Source organism: Salmo salar, chromosome ssa12 (genome assembly GCF_905237065.1).
Source record: "Salmo salar chromosome ssa12, Ssal_v3.1, whole genome shotgun sequence".
Classification (NCBI taxonomy): domain Eukaryota; kingdom Metazoa; phylum Chordata; class Actinopteri; order Salmoniformes; family Salmonidae; genus Salmo; species Salmo salar.
Genome location: NC_059453.1, coordinates 52,748,877 through 52,769,186, shown reverse-complemented (window position 1 = coordinate 52,769,186; position 20,310 = coordinate 52,748,877). Strand labels below are relative to the sequence as shown.

The following is a 20,310-nucleotide window of genomic DNA, read 5'->3' as shown; positions in this document are numbered from 1 at the left end:
ACCCTGTACTTGTGTGAGCCAGTCAGGCTGGTTGTAGTGTACTAACCCTGTACTTGTGTGAGCCAGTCAGGCTGGTTGTAGTGCTCGGAGGAGATGGTGAGCGTGTTGAGAAACACCAGGATGATCACCAGCCAATAGAAAGGCACCGATTTCACCGCCACCCGGCACTTTCTGCGGCAGAACCTGTTCCAGCGACGCCAGCGCCGACTGTGAAACAGGAAGTGATGTCAGCAAACGGAGACGAGTAGGGGCAGCCCGGGGGAGGTTTTCATTGAAGAAAGGGGAGGGGGAGGGTCGATGGTTAGAGGGGGGTTTAGGACATACTGTATAGAAAGTTGGGGTTTAGGCAGGAACTGTATTCAAATCATATCTGAAGAAAACTTAGGAAAGAGAAGTCAATTCACTATGGATGAAAGAACTTTGGGAGAGGGAGAGAACCGCATAGCATGCAGTATACATCACAAAGTGTAAAAACGCTGCATAAGGCTCCAGCTCCACCAGCTCTTCCCGATGCCCAAGATTACATGCTGACTTGTTTAAAGGGTAGGTGGAGTTGATTTATTACCTGCTGACTCATTAAAGCAGGCTCCAGAGATCAGAACAGAACATACAGTAGAGAAACCAAAGCGAGCTTACACGTATATAGGGAAATAACAGACGTCACTACTTCATGCAGAAAAATGTACGTTTTACCGTACAGACCGCTGCTGCATGCATCGAGCAAGGACACATGCGAGGCAAGGTGATTTCCACTGACCTGAACTTTGATTTTGAAATTTTTTGACTGTGAAAAATCAAGACGTTTATATTAACATCCGTTCAGCTTGCTGACTGCAGGATATTCATGAATTTAGTATGAAGCTACATGTCCTATGTACCATCTTTATGACTGAACAGGAGTGGTCTTACAATGAATCAAACAAATGTGTATTATTGAAGCTCGTTTTACATCAGCAGTTGTCCAGACAGGATAGAGGATAGACACAGATAAAGAGACCACACACGGGTTCACACGATAGCTCACTCAGGTGGCAGCGGTTGTGTTTCCGTAATGAATTTGGTCGTTTCTATGATATCCAAGGTTGCGTTCTAAAGGTCCAGTACTGCAGAAGTGGTTCTGGTCTGTGAGCGGGGAGTGGGGGGGAGTGGGGGTTCTCACCAAAAAGGTCCGCAGCACGGCGTCTTCACCTCATCCTCGGCCACGTTCTCTGTGTTCACCGACTCAGTCTCACTGGCTGGTATACTCACTGTGGCAGTAAACAGAGTACCAGAGTAAATCATACGCACACACACACACACACACACACACACACACACACACACACACACACACACACACACACACACACACACACACACACACACACACACACACACACACACACACACACACAACCCCACATGACACACCGTACATGACACACACACACACACACACACACACACCCGTACATGTCACACACACACAACCCCACATGACACACACACACACACATCAAAGAGTACGCAGTACCACAGCTGTGGTGTGTCAAACACATCCCCGAGAAAATAAACCTCCTTCGTCAACAAATTCCTCAACAAAAGAAAGAACAGTCAGATTACTCCAGGCCTTTCTAAGAAATCCCTGGTTTTTAACACAATGACACAAATTCACTTTCAAAGGATGATACCTCCCAAAACCAAATCCATCTGCATCAGAATAGACAAGACAGTCTCTAAAGTGGGTACAGTAGATAGAAAAACAAGAAAGAAAATTCCGAATACCTATTAATTAACTAACTAACTTATCTAAAATAGTTACTGGTATGGTCATTGTAATCATCACTATGACTTAACGTGCAGCGTTAGAGACGAGCGAACAGAAGGAATTTAGCAGTATTGACTTTGTTATTATGTTTGTCAATTAGCCATGGCAAAATGTGTAGAATTGTAGCAAATTAGCTTTCAATATGCAACATTTTGTCTTGGCTCCATGGCAAAATGTGTAGAATTGCAGGAAATGTGCTTTAAAACTGTAAACATTTTCTCTCAGTTACATGGAGAAATGTGTAGAATTGCAGGAAATACTTAAAAAACAGACAAACATGTCTCTTCACCCCTTCACCGCCTCTTCACCGCCCCCTTGCCACGCCCACCGCCTACGCCCATTTCTGATCCAGCGCTACAAATTTCATGTGAGAGCACAGCCTGTTTGTGCGAGGGTACATACGCACTGCTGCTTAGTGCGTGTGAAAGCGCTCTCTTTGATGTTTGAGTGCTCTGGCAGCTCTCTCTCTCTCTCTCTCTCTCTCCCTCTCTCCCTCCCTCCCTGCCTCCCTCTCATAATCCGAATGCTGTTGGATGTAGTGATCTGGGTTTAATCCCGTTTGCCAGTTCACACTGAGCCCCTAGCCTAGCTGCTTTAAACTGGGCTGTGCATAGAGAGAGGCCGAGAGGGGAAGAAGTTGAGTGCCTGGCGTCAACTGGGGAAGTATGTATTACTATTCTGATTCTGGACTCATTCAGTCAGCACTGCAGCAGGAGTGGCTTTATCAAACACTCAGAACGAATGAACACGCTGCGAATAAGGTGTTTCCATTTTTTATCTTGTAATAAATCAGCACACATTTCTAAAAACCAGTTTTTCGCTTTGTCGTTATGGGGTATTGTGCGTAGATTGATGAGGATTTTTTCATTTTTATTTCATCCATTTTAGAATAAGGCTGTAACGGAACAAAATGTGGGAAAAGGGGAAGGGGTCCGACGACTTTCCGAAAGGCACTGCATACAAAAGGAAAAGCTAGATCAAAAAGACAGGGATTCTCAAACAGAAGGGTCAATCACAATAGCAAAGCACAAGCAGGGGGGTGAGGCTGCACACATTACTGCATACACAAACACACCAGCTTTCACACACAATTGCAGGCTCACCCACACATACACACGAGCTCGCTCACTCTCACACACATGCATGGCGGCACCTGAATTGGAGAAGACAGGCTCGTGGTAATGACTGGGGCGGAATCAGTGGAACGGTGTCAAATCCAATCTAAGCACATGATTCCAATGTGTTTGATGCCATTCCCATTCGCACCCTTCCAACTATTATTATGAGCCATCCTCCCCTCAGAAACCTCAACTGATACACACACACACACACACACACACACACACACACACACACACACACACACACACACACACACTTTTTCAAATGTGGAAGGGAAAACCAGGGGATTTACCATGAGTGTCGGAGGACTGGCTGAACCACCCAAACCTGCTTCCTTTCTTCTTCTCTGTGAGGTCAGCCAGAGTCACCCCTTCATGTGTAAAGCATGCAAGCCCATGCATTCAGACAGCAGTGTGCCACACGGCACAGCAGAGAAACATGGGGGCGAGAATAGGCCTCTATCAACACGAGTTAGAGCAGCACAGTGACAATTCACCACAACAACAGTAACAACAACAGTAACAACAACAGTAACAACAACAGTAACAACAACAGTAACAACAACAACACCACCAACAACATCAACAACAGCAACAGTACAGCTGGCAACAGCGACACTGACTGACAACACCAGCACCACTGACACTGACGCCAGCAAGATGGACTGTAGTAGACACTGAAGAGGAGCAGAAGAGGAAGACGGGCAGCTGTTAGTCACATGGCAGGAAGCTAGTGTCTGCAGGCCGGGGGGAACGGGGGGGGGGGGTTACAGTACAATACAGAACAGTAGCACTACAGTCTATAGTATAAGAACATGCTGAAATGCAAATGAACAGCATTTCACATGTACACGTTAGCATACAGTCTCTCGCGTCATGGCCCCGGACCCGGTGACAGCCACAGAAAAGCCAGCAGGATACATTTCACTGGTTGGCATCGCCAAGGGGATCCATGTTATTATGACCCCTGACCTTTAGCCCAGTGCCAAGCATTCCCGGCACTAGAAGGCAGGCTTCTAAGACTTACGTACTGAAGTTCCTACTACTACCATATCTCCTGTCACATTACTATGCAGGTAGTGTTTCTGTTGACTGTGTGTGAATGGAGGCATTTACATTTACATTTAAGTCATTTAGCAGACGCTCTTATCCAGAGCGACTTACAAATTGGTGCATTCACCTTATGATATCCAGTGGAACAACCACTTTACAATAGTACATCTAAATCTTTTGGGGGGGGGTAGAAGGATTACTTTATCCTATCCCAGGTATTTCTTAAAGAGGTGGGGTTTCAGGTGTCTCCGGAAGGTGGTGATTGACTCCGCTGTCCTGGCGTCGTGAGGGAGCTTGTTCCACCATAGGGGTGCCAGAGCAGCGAACAGTTTTGACTGGGCTGAACGGCGCTAATTCCGAGGATAAACGCTAGAATGATCAGACTTTACTACGCTTTATTTTCCTATACTTGAATATATTTGAATATACTTGATTATACTTGACTGTATTGCTTGACTATAATTTACTATGCCTTACTTAACTTGGTTTAAAGGTTGAAAGGCGAAATCCAGTTATTGACTCCAGACTAATTTGGGGCGAAAGGAGAAACAGCCAAGTAAAACAACAGTGTATTCGGAAGCTTGGCAAAGACGCTCGACTAAATCTCCCTGATTGGTAGACTGGGACCTTACTGAAGCTCTGCGGTGGTGAAGAGAGTACAGTAGAGCTGCAGCTCTAAAAGAGGCGTGGTTCAACTCTAAAGCTCGGTAAGTTTTAGGGAAAAGGGGTGGGGTGTAGTAGTGCAGCGCTGCTCACTGGTTGATAGGGAGGGTGGAGAGAGATACCGAACCGTTAGCTGTGTGAATGGGTAGTAGCAGTTTTGCCGTGTCTGCTCTGCATCATGTGCTGCTTATAGAAAGAGGATTCTGGATTACAGTCTTTTATCTGCTCGAGTAATATGATGTTTCCCTGTTCTCCCTCCTCAGCCTGACTCAACTGGTACACAGAGCGCTCCGCACACATCGCTAAGCTGTGAACTGAGGAAGGCTATGATAATAGAGCGCGAGTGTGTGTGCGCGAGCGTGCGAGCGTGGGCGAGCGTGGGCGAGCGAGTGTGCAATATTTTAGTGTGTGTGTGTGTGTGTGTGTGTGTGTGTGTGTGTGTGTGTGTGTGTGTGTGGATTTAACAGTAACCCTGAACACAGAATTACAGTATGTGGTCAATTAGGGCTACTGGACTGGGAAATACCAGATATTCACACTGTTAACCTTCAGTAGCTCCTCAACATGACGCTGCTCATACTGTGGACTCTCTGTCTTCTGTTGTACACGGGTACACTCACTGGCAGCTCTCGCACCGTGTGTGTTTTAGGGTAGTGTGCGTGTGTCAAATCAAATACATTTTTAGTTGTCTCGTGCACATATTTGTGTGCGCATTCGCGAGTGCACACGTTTGTGCGTGTTTTAGGGAAGCGCGCGTGCGCAGGTCCACACGCGTGCGTGGTAGGGTGCTTACGGTTGTGTTTGCCCTCCTCGTAGCCCTCCTCGTCCTCGTTCTCCGGATCGATGTCCTCGGCCTGAGTGATCCAGTCCAGGTAGCCCTTGAGGTCCTCCTCCAGCTGTTGCTTCTCTCTCAGTTTCTGAAAGTCTCCACGAGCCTTGGCCTTCTCTCTCTCCTTGGAGAACTCTCTGCGGGCACACGCGCGCACACACAGAGAACACACGCGCAGAACACAGACGCAGAACACACACGCAGTTACACACACGGTAGAGTCCGCATGTGCACAAAATCACACACAAAACACACGCTCGGACTCAATAACGGTCCATTTCACACAATGCCTCGCCTAACACAATTTGTATACAGACTGTTGTACAGTTAGTGCTAGGGGTGAATGTTTAAACGTTTCTTTTAAAATTGGGATAGTTTACCGTTTAAAACACTTTTTACCAGCCCAAATATTTTTTGCTAGATTATTATATCAAAAATCTGAAAGAAACTGAGAAATGTATTACTAGTAATAAGTAATAAGGAAAATACTGCTTAATTTTATTTAATTTTTGTGACCTGCGTCTTTTAACCAATGTATGTTAAAATAAAGCATTTAGATCCAATAATAAAAACAGATGAACAGTTCTACAACTGAACATCAAGAATCAACAATGTGCCTGCCTTGACACAAAATGCTGAGTGATACGGCTTATTTATAATTGTAGTTCAGGGCTCTAGTCTGATATTTTTTTACAAGGAGTAGGCTACATGATGTGTTTCTAAGTAGAAATGTAGAAGCACACAAATACATCTAGGAGTACAATGACAAAAAGTTCATGAATAAACGTTTTTGGGAATGATGCATGCCAGGGCCGGCCTTCCCATAGGGCAAGATTGAATTTGGGGCGGCATTTTGACAATTGGCTGCCTCCCTCCGGGCGCCCCTGATCTGCTGCTACACCGCCCGCGGCACCCCAGCCACCACCTCATAGCGTTGCTGCAGTTCCCGCCCGCTACCCCATTCCCGCTTCTCCCGAAGTTCAGTCCCACTATTCTTGGTAGCTATGGTGATGTGTGTGTTTATATGGGATTATCCAATTGTGAAACATTAACAAAATGTATCTGCCAATTCAATGATTGTGTTGTTTTTTAATGTTTGTGTGTGACGAAGACGATTGGTGATTAAGGCAGTAGCCTAACCTAGCCTGTCAATGTTAGCTAGCTACTACTAGTGGATATCACTTTAGCTAAAAGTCATCTATAGAGATTTGAAACAATTTGCTACCATGTCTAAGAGACAAAAAAAACTATCAGGAAGCGAATATTAAAACAAAAACAAAAAACGAATGAGAAAAGAGGCCCAATCTCTAAACCAAAGAAATGTACTGATGAAATGTAGCAGCGTGCAGCGATGTCCATCAGCTGATGTGGAGAATGACAAGCCTACGAGGACAGGCCATTCATTCGCCGAGAAAGACGAGCCCCCCGTTCGCTGATTCTAGCAGCGAAGAGGGCAAACCGGAGGAGTCCGAGCCATGCACTTCCACCGATGATGACAGCTCTCTGGCTGGACAAGAACAGGTGGTCGCACCAGGCCCAGCCACACCTCCGAACAATGCCGGGGAAGACCCTACTATCTTGGACCCGGACTCAGATTCGTCGCTCCCCGTCCCCGATGACAGTGGTGGTGCTGCTGCTAAATCTGACTCCCAGACAGAAAACAGAAAAAATCCAGGGTAGTGGCCAAAATATATGAATGGATCTTTACGGGATATGTTAATGCAGGCTGGGCCCCATCAGGGTAAGGAAGGGTATTTCCCAAGAGATGAGGGGCAATGAAAGTTTTCGGTGGCCCACTACAATAGGAGGATGGCGAACGGGGAGAGAGTGGAGAGACCAAGGCTTGTCTATTCCAAGCAAAACGATGCAAACTCTTTTCACACGAGCGCAAATCTGCGCTGGTCAGGGATGGAGCCAGGGACTTGGAAGAATCTGTGCCACCCTTCTCAGCTCGCATGAAAAGTCGCATGATCACCTAGAAAGTTTGCAGAGGTGGAAGGTGCTGGAGATCAGGTTGGTGGCCAAGCAAACTATTGATACCCAAGCCCCAAACGGGCTATTGACGGAGAGACTCTCCACTGGCAGCAGGTGCTGCAGAGGCTCATAGCCCTGATACGCGTAACAGCCACTAAAGAACATTGCTTTACGTGGGACCACCGACAGGCTGAACGAGCCAAATAATGGGAACTTTCTGAAGTTTGTGGAAATGCTGGGTATCTTTGATGGAATCATGAAGGAGCATGTAAGGAGAATACAGTCCAAAGAACACACATGTGCACTACCTCGGGTTAAATAATCCAGAATGAAATAATTTAAATGCAGGCACAAGTGATCCAGCCGACAGTGTGTAATGCGCACCAGACAAGAGCAAAACAGAGCAGATGATGATGATGGGGCAGTGCGCACGAGTGAGCACTTCCTGGAGTTTAGTGGACTGCTTTAAACAGACTACGTCCTAATCTCGCTCTCTCACTCGCTTTCTCTCTCTTTCTCTCTCTCTCCCCCCTCTTTCTATCTCTGTCTCTCAGACGATTTGATTTCAGGACCATGGACAGCTCCCGAGAGAACGCATCACTGACTGCAATGCAGCACCACAGCAGAGGAAAGAGGCCACTCTAAACGGAGACGGAATAAATACATTCTGATGTTGGACAATCAAATTCGATATGTAAATAAAGTAAATTCGTTAAGGCTAGGTCATTGACCATTGACATAAAGCTTATTTTACACTGCTCCAGCGAAACGATGCCCGCCATGCATTTATGAAGGCACTTGATTCTAAAGCGCAAACGATCTCACTCTTTTTTTACAGTTCTATAGGAATATTAAAATATATGTTAAATATGTTATATAAAAGTGTTATTTGCATTGTAATTGTAACAATTATGGGGTCGTACCATGCGTGATAACAGGTGGCATATTACTAATAAGAAATTCAGTTACCTACTATAGGTAGTTGGCTGCATAGTGATAGCAACATCGTAACTCTCCGATGCAGGGGGGAAGTAAAATTCCCTTCTGCCTGGTAAGGGACCTCCTATATGTGCACCAACATTTATTATGGGCATAAATAATCATAAAATTACATATATAATTGGAGCACAATTATTTTATCCATATATACTGTCGCATGCACTAATTAAATCCCTCCGTGTCTGGGAATTGAGTGAGGGTATCACATACCCTTTCTTAAAGAAAAGAGCAAAAAGGATATCTATTGTTAGCTTCATATTTTGAAATAAATACATAAAACATTTCCAGATTATATTAAGCGTTCTATAATAATGCTTAACCTTGTGGTAGAAACAAGCTCTAAAATGCCCGTGAAAGACGGGACTCCAATGCATATGGGGATATATTGATTCCTCTCTATGACAATCTGAAGCTGAGCTGCAGCCTATAATATTCTAGGCGATAAAACACGTTTACTTTGCTATGCTGTCCCTATTAAATTGAGCTTTTCTCTTTCTGAAAAGAGAAGATGTTTGTTTAATCCCAGGCATCTTTTCCGGAAGCACTTCTGTTGTTGGGTTATACAACGGACGAGTAGCCAGCAGTCGAAGCTTACATGTTTCTGTCTCGGCACAGCCTCTGTCTGTGTGGAAAGGTAACTTTTGAAAGTGCCATGCTTAGATTTCATAAGGATGTCTAAAATGTTATTATTTGCAAACAGCGTTGCAAACAAGACACTCTGGTTTGACATTGAGAAATATGGAAAGAATGCCTATTTCTCTGTCCATTGTCTCGCCCTAGGGAGGCAGAACGCCCAGGGCCGGCCCTGATCCATGCTCAATCAAGCACAATCATTAGGTGAGACGAAAATGTGTGGGCCGTTGCCGTGGTTACTTGGGCACTTGCTTGTCTGTGATGAAAGAAATCTTAGACTGCGATGTCTTCCTAGCAGCAGACAGTTGCAGCAAACTCAAAATTTCGAAAAACAACCTAGCAAATGAAATCATATTGCATGTCAACAAATCTATGTAACTGGCCAAGAAACACGAGCACAAAGTCACACTTTAGTAGCTTTTCTTGTCAATTCCACCAATTTCTACATGTGGGTTTTGGATTTTTTTAAAGTCCCAAATGCTGTGTGACCATCCGCCAACGTGGCTGGTGAAATATCCATTGTTACCTGCCAATGACCAAATCTACCCGCATTTGGCGGGTGTTCATTTCCAACCCTGTTGTTAACATTTGGAACATAACCGAAAACCAATGTCATCACAAAGAGGAAAAAACATTTTTTAACTAGGGTTGGCCAATATACACTGCTCAAAAAAATAAAGGGAACACTAAAATAACACATCCTAGATCTGAATGAATGAAATAATCTTATTAAATACTTTTTTCTTTACATAGTTGAATGTGCTGACAACAAAATCACACAAAAATAATCAATGGAAATCAAAATTATAAACCCATGGAGGTCTGGATTTGGAGTCACACTCACAATTAAAGTGGAAAACCACACTACAGGCTGATCCAACTTTGATGTAATGTCCTTAAAATAAGTTAAAATGAGGCTCAGTAGTGTGTGTGGCCTCCACGTGCCTGTATGACCTCCCTACAACGCCTGGGCATGCTCCTGATGAGGTGGCGGATGGTCTCCTGAGGGATCTCCTCCCAGACCTGGACTAAAGCATCCGCCAACTCCTGGACAGTCTGTGGTGCAACGTGGCGTTGGTGGATGGAGCGAGACATGATGTCCCAGATGTGCTCAATTGGATTCAGGTCTGGGGAACGGGCGGGCCAGTCCATAGCATCAATGCCTTCCTCTTGCAGGAACTGCTGACACACTCCAGCCACATGAGGTCTAGCATTGTCTTGCATTAGGAGGAACCCAGGGCCAACCGCACCAGCATATGGTCTCAGAAGGGGTCTGAGGATCTCATCTCGGTACCTAATGGCAGTCAGGCTACCTCTGGCGAGCACATGGAGGGCTGTGCGGCCCCCCAAAGAAATGCCACCCCACACCATGACTGACCCACCGCCAAACCGGTCATGCTGGAGGATGTTGCACGCAGCAGAACGTTCTCCACGGCGTCTCCAGACTCTGTCACGTCTGTCACATGTGCTCAGTGTGAACCTGCTTTCATCTGTGAAGAGCACAGGGTGCCAGTGGCGAATTTGCCAATCTTGGTGTTCTCTGGCAAATGCCAAACGTCCTGCACTGTGTTGGGCTGTAAGCACAACCCCCACCTGTGGACGTCGGGCCCTCATACCACCCTCATGGAGTCTGTTTCTGACCGTTTGAGCAGACACATGCACATTTGTGGCCTGCTGGAGGTCATTTTGCAGGGCTCTGGCAGTGCTCCCCCTGCTCCTCCTTGCACAAAGGCGGAGGTAGCGGTCCTGCTGCTGGTTTGTTACCCTCCTACGGCCTCCTCCACGTCTCCTGATGTACTGGCCTGTCTCCTGGTAGCGCCTCCATGCTCTGGACACTACGCTGACAGACACAGCAAACCTTCTTGCCACAGCTCGCATTGATGTGCCATCCTGGATGAGCTGCACTACCTGAGCCACTTGTGTGGGTTGTAGACTCCGTCTCATGCTACCACTAGAGTGAAAGCACCGGCAGCATTCAAAAATGACTAAAACATCAGCCATTAAGCATAGGAACTGAGAAGTGGTCTGTGGTCCCCACCTGCAGAACCACTCCTTTATTGGGAGTGTCTTGCTAATTGCCTATAATTTCCACCTGTTGTCTATTCCATTTGCACAACAGCATGTGAAATTTATTGTCAATCAGTGTTGCTTCCTAAGTGGACAGTTTGATTTCACAGAAGTGTGATTGACTTGGAGTTACATTGTGTTGTTTAAGTGTTCCCTTTTATTTTTTTGACAGTTGTATGAATAAATCGAATATCGTGACATTTGACTTTGTCAATATATGCGATATATCATGATGTGCAAGACAATACTCTACTTGAACTTTACAAATAAAAATGCAGCAGTTTGATCAGTTAGGCCGTATCAATATTAACGTTTTAATAGCTTAGCAGACTCTCTTATCCAGAGCAATTAGGATTAACTGCCTTGCTCAAGGGCACATCGGCAGATTTTTCCTACTAGTCGGCTCAGGGATTCAAACCAGTGACCTTTCGGTTACTGGCCCAATGCTCTTAACCACTAGGCTACCTGCCACCCTCAATCAATATGTTGAATATGTTGAAGCCATACTAAGATTATTTAATGAGAATGCGCCTATAACATAGTAAATATGCCAAAAACTATGCAGAGTCTGGAATAATCTAGTCATTAACGGTGCAAAACTATTATATCATACTGGCAGCTGGCAGGTGTCTTCACTGACATTTTCAACCTGTCCCTGACCCGGTCTGTAATACCAACTTGTTTCAACCAGACCACCATAGTTCCCCTGCCCAAAAACGCCATGGTAACCGGCCTCACATCAATAGCCATGAAATCCTTTGGAAAGGCTGGTCATGGCTCACATCAACACCATCATCCCAGACACCTAGGTCCCACTCTAATTCGCATACCAGCCCAACAGATCCACAGATGACTCAATCTCTATTGCACTCCACACTGCCCTCACAAACCTGGACAAAACGAATACTCATGTATGAATGCTGTTCATTGACTACAGCTCAGTATTCAACACCATAGCGCCCTCCATGCTCATCACCGAGCTCAGGACCCTGGGACTTAACACCTCCCTCCGCAACTGGATCCTGGACTTCTTGCAGGCCGCCCACAGGCGGAGAGGGTAGGCAAAAACACATTCGTCACACTGACCATCAACACGGGGCCCTTCAGGGTTGTGCGCTTAGTCCCCTCCTGTACTCCCTGTTCACTCACGACTGTGTGGCCACGCATGACTCCAACACCATCATCAAGTTTGCCGATGACATGACGGTGGTAGGAATGATCACCAACGATGATGAGACAGCCTATACGGAGGAGGTCAGAGACATGGCAGTGTTGTGCAAGGACAACAACCTCTCCCTCAATGTCAGTAAGACCAAGGATCTGACCGTGGACTACAGGAAACTGAGGGGCAAGCACGCACCCATCCACATTGATGGGGCTGTAGAGGAGCGGGTCGAGAGCTTAAAGTTCCACATCACTAAGGAATTAACATGGTCCACACACACCCACACAGTTGTGAAGTGGGTACGACAGCACCTCTTGCCCCTCGGGAAGCTGAAAAGATTTGGTGTAACCAGTGTGAAATGGCTCGCTAGTTAGCGGTGCACACTGGTTGTGTTTCAGTCGGTGACAACCTTGAAGTAGTTGTTTCTCTTGCTCAGAAAAGAGCTGCGGCTTTTGTGGAGCGATAGGTAACAATGTTTTGTTTTCAATGTTTTGTTGTCATGTTCCGAGGGTCCCTGTTCAGAGGGACGGAAGCAATACTGTTAGATTGACATGGGCCCACAAATCCTCAAAAAGTTCAACGGCTGCACCATTGAGAGCCTCTTGACTGGCTGCATCACCGCTTGGTACGGCAACTGCAAGGCACCCGACCACATGGAGCTACAGAGGGTGGTGAGTACGGCCCAGTACATCACTGTGGCCGAGCTCCCAGCTGTCCCGAACCTCTATGCCAGGCGGTGTCAGAGGAAGGCCCAAAAAATGGTCAAAGACTTCTGCCACCAAAGCCATAGACTGTTCTCTCTGCTACCACATGGCAAGCGGTACCAGTTCACCAAGTCTGGAACCAACAGGACCCTGAACAGCTTCTACCCCCAAGCCATAAGACTGCTAAACAATACCGCTAAATAGATAACCAAATGGCTACCTGGACTACCTGCATTGACCCTTTTTTGCACAACTCTCTTGCTCTGACTACATATGCGCACACATGCATACTGATGCCACACACACACACACACACACACACACACACACACACACACACACACACACACACACACACACACACACACACACACACACACACACACACACACACACACACACACACACACACACACTTTCACACTCACCACATACACTGCTACTTCTGTCTATTATCTATCCTGTTGCCTTGTCACTTTAACCCTACCTATACATGCATAGCTACCTCAATCACACTATGCTTGTTTTGTCACATAAACTGAAATTAGGCGAAATGCATAGCGATTTCTGCACAGAGCTGCTTTAACTCTGCATTGTTGGAAAAGGGGCATCTGGTAACCATGACTACAGTAGATTAAACTGCATTGCCCCCGAGCAGTCATATGCAGGGCCATATCTGCATTTTAAATGTACATGTAATTGTATGATTTTTTTTCTTATCGTTTAAACAATAAAAAAAAAAAAAAAAAATTAAATTATTATTATTATTATTTAAATGTTTTCATGTTTATGGTCACATGTAATTGTATTATTTTTTCTTATCGTTTAAACAATAAAAAATATATATTTTATTTGTAATTTTTTAATTAAGATTATGATATACATTTTTTGTTGTTGTTTTTTTATAGTCACATAAAAAGCACCCGGGGTAGGCCGTCATTGTAAAAATAAGAATTTGTTCTTAACTCATTTGCCTAGTTAAATAAAGGTTCAATAAAAATATAAAAAAACAATTGTGGTTCTCAGAATGTTCCCACAGGCGTGTGTTTGCAAAGGCCTGCTAAATACTCACGATACAAGTTTCTGGAAGCCAAAAGGTGTTAGCGGGAGAGGATATAACATGCTATGAATGTGAATATGACACGTACACTTCACAATTATTGTATACATTGGAAATTGATACGTCAATTTGTAAAAACAAACGTTAATTTAGCTGTTCTGTTGTGCCCAGCGGGTCTTGTTCCAACGTAAATTGCTACTTGAATAATCAGTCCCATTCATAACATATTACAGTATGACATACATTTACATTTACATTTAAGTCATTTAGCAGACGCTCTTATCCAGAGCGACTTACAAATTGGTGCATTCACCTTATGATATCCAGTGGAACAACCACTTTATAATGGTGCATCTAAATCTTTTAAGGGGGGGGGGGTTAGAAGGATTACTTTATCCTATCCTAGGTATTCCTTAAAGAGGTGGGGTTTCAGGTGTCTCCGGAAGGTGGTGATTGACTCCGCTGTCCTGGCGTCGTGAGGGAGCTTGTTCCACCATTGGGGTGCCAGAGCAGCGAACAGTTTTGACTGGGCTGAGCGGGAACTGTGCTTCCTCAGAGGTAGGGGGCCAGCAGGCCAGAGGTGGATGAACGCAGTGCCCTTGTTTGGGTGTAGGGCCTGATCAGAGCCTGAAGGTATGGAGGTGCCGTTCCCTTCACAGCTCCGTAGGCAATCACCATGGTCTTGTAGCGGATGCGAGCTTCAACTGGAAGCCAGTGGAGAGAGCGGAGGAGCGGGGTGACGTGAGAGAACTTGGGAAGGTTGAACACCAGACGGGCTGCGGCGTTCTGGATGAGTTGTAGGGGTTTAATGGCACAGGCAGGGAGCCCAGCCAACAGCGAGTTGCAGTAATCCAGACGGGAGATGACAAGTGCCTGGATTAGGACCTGAGCAGCTTCCTGTGTGAGGCAGGGTCGTATTCTGCGAATGTTGTAGAGCATGAACCTACAGGATCGGGTCACCGCCTTGATGTTAGTGGAGAACGACAGGGTGTTGTCCAGGATCAAGCCAAGGTTCTTAGCACTCTGGGAGGAGGACACAAGGGAGTTGTCAACCGTGATGGCGAGATCATGGAACGGGCAGTCCTTCCCCGGGAGGAAGAGCAGCTCCGTCTTGCCGAGGTTCAGCTTGAGGTGGTGATCCGTCATCCACACTGATATGTCTGACAGACATGCAGAGATGCGATTCGCCGCCTGGATATCAGAAGGGGGAAAGGAGAAGATTAATTGTGTGTCGTCTGCATAGCAATGATAGGACAGACCATGTGAGGATATGACAGAGCCAAGTGATTTGGTGTATAGCGAGAATAGGAGAGGGCCTAGAACAGAGCCCTGGGGGACACCAGTGGTGAGAGCGCATGGTGCGGAGACAGATTCTCGCCACGCCACCTGGTAGGAGCGACCTGTCAGGTAGGACGCAATCCAAGCGTGGGCCGCGCCGGAGATGCCCAACTCGGAGAGGGTGGAGAGGAGGATCTGATGGTTCACAGTATCAAAGGCAGCAGATAGGTCTAGAATGATGAGAGCAGAGGAGAGAGAGTTAGCTTTAGCAGTGCGGAGAGCCTCCGTGACACAGAGAAGAGCAGTCTCAGTTGAATGCCCAGTCTTGAAACCTGACTGATTAGGATCAAGAAGGTCATTCTGAGAGAGATAGCAGGAGAGCTGGCCAAGGACGGCACGTTCAAGAGTTTTGGAGAGAAAAGAAAGAAGGGATACTGGTCTGTAGTTGTTGACATCGGAGGGATCGAGTGTAGGTTTTTTCAGAAGGGGTGCAACTCTCGCTCTCTTGAAGACGGAAGGGACGTAGCCAGCGGTCAAGGATGAGTTGATGAGCGAGGTGAGGTAGGGGAGAAGGTCTCCGGAAATGGTCTGGAGAAGAGAGGAGGGGATAGGGTCAAGTGGGCAGGTTGTTGGGCGGCCGGCCGTCACAAGACGCGAGATTTCATCTGGAGAGAGAGGGGAGAAAGAGGTCAAAGCACAGGGTAGGGCAGTGTGAGCAGGACCAGCGGTGTCGTTTGACTTAGCAAACGAGGATCGGATATCGTCAACCTTCTTTTCAAAATGGTTGACGAAGTCATCCGCAGAGAGGGAGGAGTGGGGGGGAGGGGGAGGAGGATTCAGGAGGGAGGAGAAGGTAGCAAAGAGCTTCCTAGGGTTAGAGGCAGATGCTTGGAATTTAGAGTGGTAGAAAGTGGTTTTAGCAGCAGAGACAGAAGAGGAGAATGTAGAGAGGAGGGAGTGAAAGGATGCCAGGTCCGCAGGGAGGCGAGTTTTCCTCCATTTCTGCTCGGCTGCCCGGAGCCCTGTTCTGTGAGCTCGTAGTGAGTCGTCGAGCCACGGAGCAGGAGGGGAGGACCGAGCCGGCCTGGAGGATAGGGGACAGAGAAAATCAAAGGATGCAGAAAGGGAGGAGAGGAGGGTTGAGGAGGCAGAATCAGGAGATAGGTTGGAGAAGATTTGAGCAGAGGGAAGAGATGATAGGATGGAAGAGGAGAGAGTAGCGGTAGAGAGAGAGCGAAGGTTGGGCCGGCGCAATACCATCCGAGTAGGGGCAGAGTGAGAAGTGTTGGATGAGAGCAAGAGGGAAAAGGATACAAGGTAGTGGTCGGAGATTTGGAAGGGAGTTGCAATGAGATTAGTGGAAGAACAGCATCTAGTAAAGATGAGGTCAAGCGTATTGCCTGCCTTGTGAGTAGGGGGGGAAGGTGAGAGGGTGAGGTCAAAAGAGAAGAGGAGTGGAAAGAAGGAGGCAGAGAGGAATGAGTCAAAGGTAGACGTGGGGAGGTTAAAGTCACCCAGAACTGTGAGAGGTGAGCCATCCTCAGGAAAGGAACTTATCAAGGCGTCAAGCTCATTGATGAACTCTCCAAGGGAACCTGGAGGGCGATAAATGATAAGGATGTTAAGCTTGAAAGGGCTGGTAACTGTGTCAGCATGGAATTCAAATGAGGAGATAGACAGATGGGTCAGGGGAGAAAGAGAGAATGTCCACTTGGGAGAGATGAGGATTCCAGTGCCACCACCCCGCTGGCTCGATGCTCTAGGGGTATGCGAGAACACGTGGGCAGACGAAGAGAGAGCAGTAGGAGTAGCAGTGTTATCTGTGGTAATCCATGTTTCCGTCAGCACCAGGAAGTCTAGGGACTGGAGGGTAGCATAGGCTGAGATGAACTCAGCCTTGTTGGCTGCAGACCGGCAGTTCCAGAGGCTGCCGGAGACCTGGAACTCCACATGGGTCGTGCGCGCTGGGACCACCAGGTTAGAGTGGCAGCGGCCACGCGGTGTGAAGCGTTTGTATGGCCTGTGCAGAGGGGAGAGAACAGGGATAGACAGACACATAGTTGACAAGCTACAGAAGTGTTGTTTCTTGTATTATTGTCTCTTGTGTCTTTAGAGAACTGTTTCACTTTGATATTATTTTTCTTCTGTCCTGATTTTCTCTTTCTTTTCTTCTGTTAACTAGATATTCTTTGTTGTTCTTCGTTAGCTAGCTAGCTTCTTCCAAAAGAGTCCCTAGCAACTGCTTAGCAACTGGTAAACAATTCAGCTAGCTAAGATAACTACAATTTTATGAAAAATAGTTATTTTTCAAAAGCCTATCTTCTTTGTTTGTTGCTTGTTTTTTCTCCTATTCAGTCTTGCAGTTTTCTTTTGCTTTTTTCCGATGTACTTCACTCAAAAAACCATGTAAATTTCAATATTTGTAGGAGCTCATTTTTCAGCTGCTGCTGCTCAAATTGGAGTTCCGGAACACATACGAATGCCTATAATTTACATTTACATTACATTTAAGTCATTTAGCAGACGCTCTTATCCAGAGCGACTTACAAATTGGTGCATTCACCTTATGATATCCAGTGGAACAACCACTTTACAATAGTGCATCTAAATCTTTTAAGGGGGGGGTAGAAGGATTACATTATCCTATCCTAGGTATTCTTTAAAGAGGTGGGGTTTCAGGTGTCTCCGGGAAGGTGGTGATTGACTCCGCTGTCCTGGCGTCGTGAGGGAGCTTGTTCCACCATTGGGGTGCCAGAGCAGCGAACAGTTTTGACTGGGCTGAGCGGGAACTGTGCTTCCTCAGAGGTAGGGGGGCCAGCAGGCCAGAGGTGGATGAACGCAGTGCCCTTGTTTGGGTGTAGGGCCTGATCAGAGCCTGAAGGTATGGAGGTGCCGTTCCCTTCACAGCTCCGTAGGCAATCACCATGGTCTTGTAGCAGATGCGAGCTTCAACTGGAAGCCAGTGGAGAGAGCGGAGGAGCGGGGTGACGTGAGAGAACTTGGGAAGGTTGAACACCAGACGGGCTGCGGCGTTCTGGATGAGTTGTAGGGGTTTAATGGCACAGGCAGGGAGCCCAGCCAACAGTGAGTTGCAGTAATCCAGACGGGAGATGACAAGTGCCTGGATTAGGACCTGCGCCGTTTCCTGTGTGAGGCAGGGTCGTACTCTGCGAATGTTGTAGAGCATGAACCTACAGGATCGGGTCACCGCCTTGATGTTAGTGGAGAACGACAGGGTGTTGTCCAGGATCACGCCAAGGTTCTTAGCACTCTGGGCGGAGGACACAAGGGAGTTGTCAACCGTGATGGCGAGATCATGGAACGGGCAGTCCTTCCCCGGGAGGAAGAGCAGCTCCGTCTTGCCGAGGTTCAGCTTGAGCTGGTGATCCGTCATCCACACTGATATGTCTGACAGACATGCAGAGATGCGATTCGCCGCCTGATTATCAGAAGGGGGAAAGGAGAAGATTAATTGTGTGTCGTCTGCATAGCAATGATAGGAGAGACCATGTGAGGATATGACAGAGCCAAGTGACTTGGTGTATAGCGAGAATAGGAGAGGGCCTAGAACAGAGCCCAGGGGGACACCAGTGGTGAGAGCACATGGTGCGGAGACAGATTCTCGCCACGCCACCTGGTAGGAGCGACCTGTCAGGTAGGATGCAATCCAAGCGTGGGCCGCGCCGGAGATGCCCAACTCGGAGAGGGTGGAGAGGAGGATCTGATGGTTCACAGTATCAAAGGCAGCAGATAGGTCTAGAAGGATGAGAGCAGAGGAGAGAGAGTTAGCTTTAGCAGTGCGGAGAGCCTCCGTGACACAGAGAAGAGCAGTCTCAGTTGAATGCCCAGTCTTGAAACCTGACTGATTAGGATCAAGAAGGTCATTCTGAGAGAGATAGCAGGAGAGCTGGCCAAGGACGGCACGTTCAAGAGTTTTGGAGAGAAAAGAAAGAAGGGATACTGGTCTGTAGTTGTTGACATCGGAGGGATCGAGTGTAGGTTTTTTCAGAAGGGGTGCAACTCTCGCTCTCTTGAAGACGGAAGGGACGTAGCCAGCGGTCAAGAATGAGTTGATGAGCGAGGTGAGGAAGGGGAGAAGGTCTCCGGAAATGGTCTGGAGAAGAGAGGAGGGGATAGGGTCAAGTGGGCAGGTTGTTGGGCGGCCGGCCGTCACAAGACGCGAGATTTCATCTGGAGAGGGAGGGGAGAAAGAGGTCAAAGCACAGGGTAGGGCAGTGTGAGCAGGACCAGCGGTGTCGTTTGACTTAGCAAACGAGGATCGGATATCGTCAACCTTCTTTTCAAAATGGTTGACGAAGTCATCTGCAGAGAGGGAGGAGGGGGAGGGGGAGGAGGATTCAGGAGGGAGGAGAAGGTAGCAAAGAGCTTCCTAGGGTTAGAGGCAGATGCTTGGAATTTAGAGTGGTAGAAAGTGGCTTTAGCAGCAGAGACAGAAGAGGAGAATGTAGAGAGGAGGGAGTGAAAGGATGCCAGGTCCGCAGGGGAGGCGAGTTTTCCTCCATTTCCGCTCGGCTGCCCGGAGCCCTGTTCTGTGAGCTCGTAGTGAGTCGTCGAGCCACGGAGCAGGAGGGGAGGATCGAGCCGGCCTGGAGGATAGGGGACAGAGAAAATCAAAGGATGCAGAAAGGGAGGAGAGGAGGGTTGAGGAGGCAGAATCAGGAGATAGGTTGGAGAAGGTTTGAGCAGAGGGAAGAGATGATAGTATGGAAGAGGAGAGAGTAGCGGGAGAGAGAGAGCGAAGGTTGGGACGGCGCAATACCATCCGAGTAGGGGCAGAGTGAGAAGTGTTGGATGAGAGCAAGAGGGAAAAGGATACAAGGTAGTGGTCGGAGATTTGGAGGGGAGTTGCAATGAGATTAGTGGAAGAACAGCATCTAGTAAAGATGAGGTCAAGCGTATTGCCTGCCTTGTGAGTAGGGGGGGAAGGTGAGAGGGT

At 47.2% G+C, this 20,310-nt stretch overlaps 1 protein-coding gene across 1 annotated transcript in view; it reads right to left on the bottom strand.

Moving 5' to 3' along the window:
- The window catches only part of LOC106565299 (voltage-dependent L-type calcium channel subunit alpha-1D), a 133,870-nt gene that overhangs the window by 42,565 nt on the left and 70,995 nt on the right, over window positions 1-20,310 (bottom strand). Inside the window, 4 exon segments of the mRNA XM_045692034.1 lie at window positions 47-207; window positions 758-784; window positions 1,160-1,247; window positions 5,438-5,610. Coding sequence (XP_045547990.1) covers window positions 47-207; window positions 758-784; window positions 1,160-1,247; window positions 5,438-5,610 — 449 coding nt within the window.